Below are 12,181 nucleotides of genomic sequence, written 5' to 3' on the forward strand. Positions count from 1 at the left end.
CCTTTTGGGAAGGCCTGGGGTACAGGAGGGAGGAAAGCTTGATGGGCTACCATAGAATTTCCATTTGCCCCCATCATTAAGGGAACTAGAGACAAACCCTCTCTCTGATAAAAGCTTAGCAGGCTCTGTGTTCTGATGCATCCAGAGCCCTCCCGGACCTGCAGGACGGGAGCCCCCGCCCCTGTGAGGCCGTTACTAATGCTGATGACGAAAGCTCTGCTCCCTCCTGGGCACCATCCAGGGATGGACGGACTGTCAACCTCAGATTTCTGGAAGAGGCAAGATCCTCAGGGCCCCTTGCACCTAAATTATAGTTAAACACTCAAACCCAGAGCAGAGCGCTTGAAGACCTAAGTGTCACACGAGGAGCGGATGAAGAATAAGCCAGCCACTTCTGCCACCGTCCCTGGACATCTCCACCTTGCCTTGGATTTACATCAAGCTCAAAATGAATCTTTTGCTTGTGGAACAGCCTTGATAATTCTTTTAGCCCTCTTTTTCCTAGAGATTCCCAGGAGCAAAGCAATTGCTCGCAATGTAAGATCCCAGTAAGTAAGCTTAAAAACACATCCTACGTGTAATTGCAACGTCTTTAGTCATCCATTTACCTGACATCTTCCTGAACGTTGCCACTAAAATTAGTTTTTTTCCTGTTTGGGCAATTTAAGTGATATTTCTCTCTTATTTTACATTTATCTAAAAAGGAGATTTCATATTCCCAAATGGAGAAATACTGAAAAATTATAGGTAAACCACTATTGATACAGACATAGGGCATGTTGGAATAGGGTGTGTTTGTATTTATTTTAAATACAAAAGGAAATATTAATTTGCTTTTCTGAGAAATATACAAAATAACCTAAGAGATGATACAGTTTCAAACATCACAAAAATCAGAAAATACTTAAGAGAAATGGCTGAGCATTTAAATTTTTTTTTTTAACGTGTGTTCAGTCCTTTGGTGCCACCCCAGTGAACACTAGCATTGAGAGATGCTGTTTTTTCTTGGATAAACCTTGAGGAGAAGAATATAAGTTGCGTGCCCTGCCACTGTGCTCCTCAGAGAGTCCCAAATGCCTTTGGGAAGGAATAGCATCTTTCTCCCTGAGCTAAGAGGAGAACAGTGCTTAAACTTATTATAGAGCCCTTATGAAAGCTTTAGAAGCTGACCTCCTTCCTTGCCTCGAGAACTGGGGTCCAAAACTACCCACAGGCACATTCTGTAGGTTCTAGAAAGTGTGGGCTGGGTTGCAGCATTGTATAACCAGGTTTCCTTTTCCAGGTGACCTTCCGTCAGTGCCAGTGTTTGACAAAACTCTGCCAGTGAAGCAGATGCATGTGCTCGAGACGCTGGACCTTCTGATTCTCAGAGCAGACAAAGGTGGCATCCCCCTCCGGCGGTGATCTCTTGGAGGGAGGAAAGCATGCAGCCTTCTGCGGCCGACACTGAGGGTCGTGGGGGTCTGATTCCATGGGTTGTGCCAGCTGTTTCTTCTCCTGGTGCCCAGTGCTCAGGGTTCCTGGGTGGCCTATTTGTTCTCTGAGGAGGGGACGATGAGGGAGAGAAGTGGGGGCATCCTTAAATGCACTGTTAGGTCAAGGCAGTGTGGAGTTTCTCTTGAATTCTAGAACATTCCAAATCCTAATTCCCCTAGCAGCAGTTTTCCCACACAGTCTGCTCTTTCAGCTCTTCCAGGTCATTTTACTTTTCCCTTCATCTCCTCCTCCATCTGCTTTGTCTTCACCAGGAAAAGACGCCCGCCTCTTTGTCTTCAGGCTGAGCGCTGTGCAGAAGGGCATCGAGGGCAAACAGGCTGTGAAGAGCAAGTGTGAGTGCAGAGAGAACAAGCTCGAGAAGACAAAAGGTGGCTCGATTCTTCGTATTTTGGTGGTTTCTGTTCAATTAATCTTTTTCTCAGACTGCCCAGATTTTACTGAAAATAAAAAGGAGTAGGAATTGGATTTCGTTGGTTTGGTTTTTACTGAGAAACATCACAAAGATAGCATCACTGGTTCCCTAAGGGAACCTGAGCGATAGAAAAATGTGTTGAGGACTAGAGGAAACCCTAGGCCTATGTAACAAGTTCTGGAGGTGAGTTAAGCTCTGTTAGCAAATGCATGAAAAGAGAATTTTAGCCTTTGCTTTCTGCAGCTTTGATCAGCCCTCACTTTAATTCATATCATGGAATGAGTATGGAGCTAAGCCCACAAACTCTAAAAAAGAGGGTATATGACTTGCTTAATTTTCCTGTAACTTGACCCAGTTTGTATTTCAAGTTCCATTTTGCCTGGTGGCAGGAACATTCTTAGTCATTTCACTGGGTTATACTTAATCTCCAGAGTTCTTAGATATTGCTGAGCTGTCAAGGCCCGGGGACTTCCAACCTCTTGTCACGTGTTCAGCATCACTTACTTCTCTTCCAGGCTGCCACTTGTATGCCATTAACACTCACCATAGCAGAGAGCTGAGGATCGTAGTTGCAATTCGGAATAAACTGCTTCTAATCACGAGGAAACACAACAAGCCGAGCGGGGTCACGAGCGTCCCACTTCTGTCTCCCCTGTCGGAGTCACCTGTGGAGGAATTCCAGTACATCAGGGTGGGTTTTCTCTTCAAGTCCCTTCGCTCCTGGCCAGGGTGTCACGTGGCAGACTCTCTCCTTCCACCCAGAGTCTGTCACCCACTGGGGTTGTCCCACAGCTTGGTAACCAACTAGGGAAGCCCTTGCCTGATGCCTAGTGTCTCCCAGGGGACTAAGGCAAATGGGGCTTTCCCTCCTCCGTCCAGCTCATCCATGCCATGCACACCTGTAGGTGCTGCTGCTCCAGGTACTGGGGATGCAGCAGGGGACAAAACAAAGTCTCTCTGCTCCTGGACAGGACCTTCTAGTTTCAGGATCACAGAAATAAGTGAATCTATGAAGCCTGAGGACAACAGTAAAGCAGGGTAAGGGGACAGAGGACAGTGGAGCAGGGAGGTGGGGTCCATTTTAGGAAGGATGTCCAGGAAGCCCCCTCTGAAGAGGTTGCCTTTGAGCAGAGATCCAGAGGAGATATGGGAGTGAGTGATGAGGAATCTGGGGAGAGGGTGTTCGGGCAGAAGGAGCAGCCAGTCAAGGCCCCGTTCAAGGCACAGTCAAGAAGCTGTCAGAGAGGACAGGGACCAGATTCTCTCAAGCCCTGGAGGCCACTGCAAGGACTTTGGCTTTGACTCTGAGTGAGAGGGGAAGCCATTGGAAGGTTTGAAGCAGACAAGTGGCATGTTTTAAAAAGACTGTTCTGGCTCCTGGACAAAGGAGAGCATAGGGACCAAGAGTGGAAATGAAGAGTCCTGCTAAGAGGCTACCGCAGGATCCTAGCAAGAGATGGTGGTGGCTTTGGTGGCTGGAGAGGTGGCACGAAGCGGTGGGCAGAGCTGCTGTGCTTGCCTCAGTCGGTAGGATTTGCCAATCCATTGAGGGTAGAACCTTGGAGAGAAGCCTCCTCCAGGGTCAAGCTCCTTCCTTGATCTTACCATTTCCATCTTTTTAAAAACTGTGGGACGTTAAGGTGTGAAATGTGTCAAACATTGGCTACTAAGGCAGAGTATGCCTTTGGGAGGCTGAGAAATTATTCTTGCCTAGAGTTAAAGCCTCCTGAATTATGCATATCAGTTTCTGCTAATATTCAATTCCAGGGGACTGAACAGCATAACAGCTAAGTTAAAATCTGCTCTAATTGGGTATTAGTCATCTTAATACAGTAATTAGCAATTTTAATGAATGTTTATATAGAGCATGTATATTTATGTGGAGTATGAGCTCTGAAATCAGATTTCCTGAGTTCAAATCTTGGCTCTACCATGTATAAAAACTATGTGACTGTAGGCAACTCACGTGACCGTTGAGCCTCAGTTTCCTCATCTGTAAAACAGAATAATAGCATTACCTACTTCATAAGCTTGTTACGAGGATTCAGTGAGAACAGTGCCTGGCACTGCATTAAATGCTCAACAAGGTTAGCGATTATTATTATTTATTATTATTGTTATTGTCATTATTATTAAATCACAGGACAGGACCGGACTATCTGGGGGCTAATGCAGGCCACCCTGTTGACTCAGTTTTGTAGAGCTGTTTCTGGCCTCTCCCCTTTGCAGTGGGCGGAGGTGTGAGTCTTGAGGACGGTTGGGGGAGGGAGAAGTCTGATGCGATTTCTCCCCCCCCCCCCCCCCCCCGTCGCTGCGTTCCCCGCAGGCACAGGGCTCCGTGGGAGCCTGGGGAGGGTCCTCCTGGGGGGCAGCCGGGGGCAGTGGGGGCTTGATATGAAGACGGCTGCTCTGTGTCCTAACCCCTTTCTCCTGTGTCCTCATCAACCACACAGGAGATCTGTCTGTCCGACTCTCCTGCAGTGATGACCTTAGTAGATGGGCCAACGGAAGAGAGTGACAATCTCATCTGTGTGGCTTATCGACACCAGTTTGATGTGGTGAACGAGAGCACGGGGGAGGCCTTCAGGCTGCACCACGTGGAGGCCAACAGGGTGAGCTGACAGATAAGGGGCAAGTGGGAAGCAAAGAAGACTAGGAGTTGTGTCTTCTAACTTTGCGATGCCATGATTAGGATTTCTTTAAAATGATGTTACTATTTGTCATAGCAGTATTATGTGATATACTGTTTAGGCTGCACCACATGAAGTTTCTGTTTTTGTCGGTCACAGTGGCTCAGTCTAATATAATGGCCTCATTGCCCTGTTCAGTTTTTCCAGATCTCCCCCTGCCATTCCATCCTTTCCAATTTTAAAAAAGGAATGAAGAGTCAAAAAGCTAAATACAAATAACGAAATAAATGACAACATTGGTTTGGTAATTCATGCTGGAAAGACCTTTGGAGAATAAGGTTGCCCTCAGTGGCCCTGCAGACTCAAAGCTTGGGGCCTGGCTGGCTGGGGAGGGTGTGGCCCTGTCTCCATCCCCTTAGAGGCCCGTTAGGAAAGGAAGAAGGGACGGAGCACCATTAGGAGAGAGAAAGAGGAATCAGCACTGGGGGTCTACACCCCCTGGCCTGAACTGCACAGAGAGCAATGATGTTCTGGCTTTGGACAAAATCTAGGGCCCACTCGAAACCGCACCAAAGCTCTAAAGATGACTGTGTGGGGTCTGATCATTATCGCCCCTGGAGGGCGGTGAGCACTCTCCACCCTGAGACCTCGTGGCTTGTCTGTCACTGGAACTGCTCCGAAGACTACAGAACTCTTCAGCCTGTTTATTGCTGTGAAGCAGGGCAAAGCCTGATGACACTTGAGCCACCTGAAGTTTGCAAGAGAGCTCCCAAACCCGCAGGTTTCCCCAGTCCTGTTCAGCTAGGTCGAAGAGACTGTGGAATTCTTTCTGGTTATGCCTTATAAGAAATAAAAAATACAACTTGTGTTAGGACATGCCCTACATAAATATTCATTAAAATTGCTAATTACTGTATTAAGAAGACCTAACACCCAAAGAGAGCAAGATTTTAATCGAAAAGTCTAGATTAGGAGGGCTTCTTGTTTTCAGCTGTTATCAATCACAGATCAGCCTGTCATTTCTCTAATGTATATACTGCTGGTGCCAAAACTTGTCTGCAATTGGAGTCATCTGAGGATCTTCATAACCCCTGATGCCCGTGTCCCACCTGCAGAGACGTCACTGGTCTCAGGTGTGGCCTGGGCTTCGGAAATTTTAAACTATCCCCAGGTGATTCTGATGCTCAGACAAGTTTGGGCACCACTGGTATAGACTGCTTCTCACCCTGACTGAAATTGTCCGGAAAGCTTTAGAAAGATCAGTGCTCTGACCTCACTCCAAATCAGTTAAATCAGAATTTCTGGGCATGTGGTACTTGGGAATCAGTATGTTTTAAATCTCTCTCAGGTGATGCCAATATGGACCTAGGAGAATGAATCTATCCTGAAACTTCCTAATTTAAAGCCAGGAGGACAGCACCTGCATCCTAGTTGCTGGAAACCTAAAACCTCTTCCAGCCTGCTGACTTCTGGGGAGAAAGGGCCCATTTTGGTCCTTAAAAGTTCTTGCCCCTTCTTGCTCTTCAAAACCCTCTGTGCGACCAACCAAAAGAGGCAGAAAAGTCATGGCCTACTCAGTCCGTGCCATCAGTCCTTTCCTTGGCAGCTGGTTTCCTAAGACTTAACCTGCTTTTTCTGGTGATTATTATTATTCACTTATATTTAATACCCTGATAATTCATTAGAGTGTTTGTGGACTTTTTTTCTCTTGATTCGTGAAGGCCTGGGAAAAATTGAGTCAAAAACAGTTTTCTGTGATGACTTCTTTGTTTTGTTTTTCTAAAAGCTATAAGGAACAATTCTAAAATGGTCTGCCTTTTCTTCAATATGCTTTTTAAAATGAAGATACAAAGCTTTTCCCTAAGAGAAAATTTGTTTTAATGTTTTTAAGCCTTTCTGTGGATGTGAGTGGGTCAGTGTACGTATTTCCTCTGCTGGTAAGTTAGCAACTGCTGAGTATTTGCTGAGCAGACAGAGACCCTTAGATACAGTGACTCGTCTTTGCAAGGAATTTACTGTCTAATTGGGAAGATAAGCCCCAGAGAAATGAAAAAGGTAATGAACAATGTGTTTCCTAATAGCCAGTCAGAAACAGGCCCTGCGGGAATGGCACAACTTTTTACCAAGATGTGGCTGCACCACAGGCCCCGAGTGCAGTGGAGGCAGGAGAGAGACCTCAGGTGGTCGGGGATTTCCGTGTCATTCAGGTCACACTCACTGCCTGCCTGCTCTGTGCCCGCACCAGTGTGATTGGGCTGGCCTGCTTGCCTGCCCCCATTCCTCCTCTCTTCCTAGCCAAGGCCACTCAATGCCCAATTCAGTCTTCAGCCTCAATTCAAGGTCTAGGACGATCCTAATTCAAGAGAGGAAATGTTTAAGAAGCACCAAGCAGCATTCCAAAGGTCAACATCAAGCTCGTGTCACCGACAGGCCTACTGTGACCTCCTGCCCCAGCTCCAGCGGCCGGCAGTGGCCTCATTCCCAAAGCAAAGGTCTCCTCTGGAAGGAGCTGCAGACCTGAAACTAGGACACCTGACGAGGAAGTGGTTCTAAGTCAAAGTGGTGGGCCAGGAAGGTTCCCTTCAGGGATCTCGGGTTGGGGGGGCTGGTCTGGGTCTCTGGCTTATTCGCTGGGCCCAAGTCCCCACTTTGACCATCTGCCCAGAACCCAGTGGGTCTCAGTTTAGAGCTCACCTCGGATCCACATGGGAAGGCCAGACACTGACCGAACAGTGGCTGCCTTGAACTTTTAGCTGGGGCTGTGGAAGTCGGGATGCAGACTTCACTTGTTACAAGTCTGTGTTTTGAATTCTCACAACCACCATATGTTACTTTTAGCATTTTAAAATGCCAATAAAATGAACTACTTACTTTTAATAAAATAAAAATTAAAAAGCCAATGCCTCTGTCCTACCCTAGACCTGCCGTCTCAGCAGCTCTAGGAGTGAGAACCCAGAATATGCATTTTTTTAAAACTCTCTGGTTGATTCTCATGTCCTCACCCGGGCAAGAAACAGTGCTGCAGAGACTGACTCCTGCCAGGCCCCTCACCCGGGAAAGGGCCCGACGTATGCATCACAGCCTGAAATGGGTCTCGCTGTGCTAAGTGTTAATAAAGGTCTGAACAAAACTCTATGTAGTACACGAGGAGGAAGTGATCAATTCCCAGCCGTGGTCTCTGTCCCTGAATCCAGCCCCCTGGCTGGAGCTCCACCATGGCCTGCCCCGCACCCTGAGTCTCGTGCATGGATTCAGATTCTGTGCACAGACCGACGTCTGAAAGGCTGCCTGCACTTCCTCTCCTCCCGTGCCTGCTGCCTGCCTCTCCCGCCCCAAACACACACACAGGCCTTACCTCTAAACTCAAAGCCGTCCAGTTCCGCCTTTCCCACTGCCGTTAGCCCTCCTGCAGTTAGAATAAACACGGCCACCGCTGAATGGCCACTTCTAGGTACCAGGCCCTGGCGCTAGAGCACTTTGTAAGCATCATCTCACAAAATTTTCCCAACAATCTGTGGGGAAAGTACTATTCACTTCCCCATTTTTGCCAAAAAGGAAACTGAAGCTCAGAAAGGAGAAATCGCTGATTTACCCAAAACCACACAGCTAGTAAGTAGCAGAGGCAGGCAAGAATCCAGGCTGCCTCTGAGGGCTGTGCCCTTCAACCTGGCGTGCCGTGGCAGCCACGTCACAAAGCCTGGTGGGGAGAGTCTGGCAGAGCAGACACTGTCCATGCCCGCAATGGCTCAAAGCCTCTGGCTGAGATAAGTGTCGCCAAACCGGCAAGTATGGGAACACCTGAGGAGGAAGTGATTCTAAGTCAGAGTGGTGGGCTCAGGAAGGTTCCCTTCAGGGGGCTGAGGGGGCTCAAGGGCTGTTCCTTCCTGTAATGGATCCACTGGTGCCGGTTCCACAGGTAAACAGTGCCGCCAGCTGACATTTAGTGGGCATTTACCGAGTTGCTGGCCCTGTGCTAGGTGCTCACATAAGTGACCTCACTTATTATGAGGTGAGCATCCTCAGCCCCTGTAGGACTCCAGCTCTTATCATCTCCATTCACAAATGAAGAAACCGAGGTTCTGAGGGGTTAAACAATTGGCCTGAGTGTCTATACCTCTAAAGTGACAGAGGTAGGATTTCTTTTATTCACTTGTACACTCACTAAGTGTTTCTTCTGCTCCTGCTACTGCCCAGCCCTGATCTAGGCGCTGAGAATGTAACGATGAACAGCACAGCACGGCCTCTGCTTCGTGAAGCTTACATTCTAGTGGGGAGGAGGGGTCCGGTAAACAAACAAAGAAGGGAACCCCAGACAGTGGTGCGTGCCATGCAGAGCTTTAAAATAGACAGGTATCATATATGGCAGTGGAGGAGTTTTTTGGGGTTTGACCCCCAAGTCCTTCTGATCCCAGAGTCGGCGCTCTTGACCTCTGGGCCTCACTGTCCCCCACCCCCTGCAAAGCTCCCACAACTCTTGATTATGGCATTTGTCCCATTATACCTTGCGCTATGTACCATCTTTCTGATTGTTTTTCTTGAGGCGTGAGAGCCTGCCACGTTCATTTCTGCATGCATAATGGCACCTAGGACAGTGACGGTGGGAAAGGGTGGATCAGGGTGGGACAGAGGTTCCATCCGAGGGACTGCCAGAGCCAAGGCGGAGGCCTTGGCTGAGGGCGGCCACTGAGGGCTTCAGCACCGTGGTGAGACTGGAGGAGAAGGCTGCGTTTTGGTGACACCAGTGAGCAGGAGGGCTGGGTGGGCAGAGGGCCCGGGGGAGGTGCCCATGCTCCCGGGCAGTGCAGAGACTGGCAGGGGCGGGAGAGAGCACGCGCTCCAGCCTGGGGAGGTCGGGCCTCGCCTGGGCGGCAGCAGTGACACACATAGACATCTGAGAGACACGGAAAAGGCTGCTGCTGCTGCACTAGGGTGAGACTTTGGGGATAGTTCTGCTAACAAAAAGGAGCAGATTTAGGAGGAAACTAGTCATGCGTGAGGGAAAGATAACAGCCTTCCTTGAGGGCTGATTATGTGTCAGGCCCTAGGTGAAAACCTTTGCCTTGTCTCCTGGAATTCTCATTACAATCCAGCAGAGTCAGCATTATCATTATACCAGCTCAGGGGTGAAGACCTGAGGCCAGAGGTTAAGCCATTTGCCACAAACCACAGGGGCAGTAAGTGGTACAGGCTGGATTTTAACTCGGGTCTGTCTGACCAGGGTCCGAGCTCCTGCCCACTCCTGCACACTGCCTCCTGCGTTTCTTACATATGGAACCTATTGCGTATGATGGAACAGAAGACAGAGATGTGGACTGGAGCGCTGAGGAGAATGTGTGCCTGAGGTGGTAGCTTTAGAGATTTTGAGCACATAGTAAAATTTGAAGCTAGAAGGTGGGCATTTTTCTAAATGAGAGAAGAGCCCAAAAGCGGAAGAATAATCTGAAGTGGGAGAGAGGACGGGAGGGAGGAGATGTCACATGTCACAGGCTGCAGAGAATTGGGTAGAGAGATGAGCATTGGCCAAAGGCCCTCAGGTTGGGGAGAAGGAAATCTTTGTTGAGCTCAAAGAGGGCATTTTCCCTGATGGTGTGGGAGGCGGCACTGTAAGGATTGAGAACACAAGTGCGGAAGCAGCAGGAGAGTTTTGGAGGCTCAGAGCTTGGAAACTCAAGAGGAACCAAGGACATCATCAGGTTGCGCACCCTATTCTCAGATGCAGAAACTGAGGCCCAAACTCAAAGGTGAGTTTGCCCAGGTCCAAGAACTGGGTCCTCTGACGCCCTTTTCACTGCACCATGCTTCCTCCCTTGAAGTGAAGGAGAGAGAGGGAATAGAAGTGTAAACATGATGCTTTTACGAGTCAAAGGGTCAAAGACCCTCCGTGTTTGAGGCAGGAGGAAGCCTGGCTGAAGGGCGAGAGGGGTAAGGTAGGAAAAGAACCAGAGAGCCAGTTCACAGCTTGCCTGTGGCACCTCCTAGCTGAGGGCCTCGAGTGACTTCACCTCTCTGAGCCTCACTTTCCTCATCTGTAAAACAGGAATAAATCCCTCTACTTTCCAGGGTTGATGTGAGAAGGAAATGAATAACTCACATGAAAAAGCTTTGTGAACCGAAGCTCACCCTGTGGGTCGTAATAGAGTAGAGAGGCCCGCCAGAACTTCTCAAAGGGTGTGGAAGGTCCGTGGGAAAATCCCATTGCAGAAGGAAGAGACGTTTCTCTCTTTCACGCCTACCGTGTATTGTACCCACGGCCGCCCGTGTGGCATTCTGGGTGCTGGTGAGGTGGCAATGAGCCCCCAGCCCCTGAGAGCCAAGGGCCGCGCCAAACACTCATAACTTGAGAAAGTCTTTGAATAGCGTCAGTGTCCAGCCGGCCCACGACCATTGCCCGTTCTCATTGCAGGTTAATTTTGTTGCAGCTATTGATGTGTACGAAGATGGAGAAGCCGGTCTGCTCTTGTGTTACAACTGTAAGTGACGACTGTGTTTTTATCTTTATTTCCTAAATCGACTGTTCTTTTTTCTGGTCACTTTAAAGGGACTTAACCTTAGATTGACCTGATGTATCGTTCCTGTGTCCTGATTGCATCCATGAAGCATCTAAAAATTGCATTCCTACCTGCATCTACCCATACTCCCCAGACCTGCTGGTGAGACAGTGCTGCAGGCGCTGCCTGTGGTGCCTTCTCCCGGATGAGGTGGTGACGACAGTGGCTTCCATGTAGGGAGCCCTTAGCGCGCCATCTGCTGTGCTCAGTCTGCTCGAGTCATCGTCTCTTTAATTCTCAGGTCCTGTGATTGTCTCTAGTTTAGAGATAAGGCAGCCGAGGCCTGGAGAGGGGAACTGCCTTTCTCAAGATCACACAGCTACAAAGTGACAGAGCCAGGGTTCACATGGGGAGCCTTCTTGGGTCCAGCACCCCAAGTTTTTACCACGGTTACTATTCTACTTTTTGCAGTTGCTCAGGTGTAAATGAAATCAGCCTAACCTGGCATACCTGGCCCCAGCAGGGTTAGTTTGGGGTAGGTGGAAGGCAGGGTTTCAGGCAGACCAAAGGTACCAAATAGGGTCTTTAAGGACTGTCGGCATTTTAAAGGCTAGTATTATACTTCAATAAAAAGGATCTTTTTAAGGCTAAAAGTAGTAAGATATTTTCCTGGCTGCCTAGTCTAACTAAAACAATAACACATATTTTTCAGCTTAGAATTCTATTTTTCTTTTTTTTTTTTCTTGTGGAAGATTAGCCCTGAGGTAACATCTGCTGCCAATCCTCCTCTTTTTGCTGAGGAAGACTGGCCCTGAGCTAACATCCGTGCCCATCTTCCTCTATATGTGGGATGCCTGCCACAGCATGGCTAGACAAGCGGTATGTAGGTCCGCACCTGGGATCCAAAGCGGTGAACCCTGGTCCACTGAAGCAGAACGTGCAAACTTAACCACTGAGCCACCGGGCCGGCCCCAGAATTCTGTCTTTAGAGTGGTGATGCTGGTCGTATCACATGGGTCAGATATTTTGACTAATCTTTGATTAATAACATGAGAAAGCTAATTATCAGTAGAGAAATTTGTTTTGTAAACATCGTTTTTCAAAGTGTGCAAGATTTATGAGGAAGAAGTTAGGAGAAGGTAGTCACAAGAAGG

The 12,181-nt window shown here is 48.5% G+C and overlaps 1 protein-coding gene and 1 long non-coding RNA gene across 7 annotated transcripts in view; one reads left to right on the top strand and one right to left on the bottom strand.

Annotated features, from left to right (window-relative positions):
- Positions 1-12,181, top strand: part of GARNL3 (GTPase activating Rap/RanGAP domain like 3) — a 144,890-nt gene that overhangs the window by 118,251 nt on the left and 14,458 nt on the right. For all 6 annotated transcript variants that reach the window (XM_023628919.2, XM_023628920.2, XM_070250784.1 and 3 more), the window contains 5 exons: positions 1,283-1,381; positions 1,749-1,865; positions 2,425-2,600; positions 4,363-4,521; positions 10,943-11,009. In XM_023628919.2, coding sequence (XP_023484687.1) covers positions 1,283-1,381; positions 1,749-1,865; positions 2,425-2,600; positions 4,363-4,521; positions 10,943-11,009 — 618 coding nt within the window. The remainder of the gene's footprint in view (positions 1-1,282; positions 1,382-1,748; positions 1,866-2,424; positions 2,601-4,362; positions 4,522-10,942; positions 11,010-12,181) is intronic.
- On the bottom strand, positions 786-8,212 carry LOC102149555 (uncharacterized). Its single transcript, XR_289524.4, has 3 exons — positions 7,895-8,212; positions 2,454-2,574; positions 786-1,934 (listed from the first exon to the last, which is right to left on the bottom strand). It is a non-coding gene; the product is annotated as an uncharacterized lncRNA (long non-coding RNA).

Source organism: Equus caballus, chromosome 25 (assembly GCF_041296265.1).
Source record: "Equus caballus isolate H_3958 breed thoroughbred chromosome 25, TB-T2T, whole genome shotgun sequence".
Lineage (NCBI taxonomy): Eukaryota > Metazoa > Chordata > Mammalia > Perissodactyla > Equidae > Equus > Equus caballus.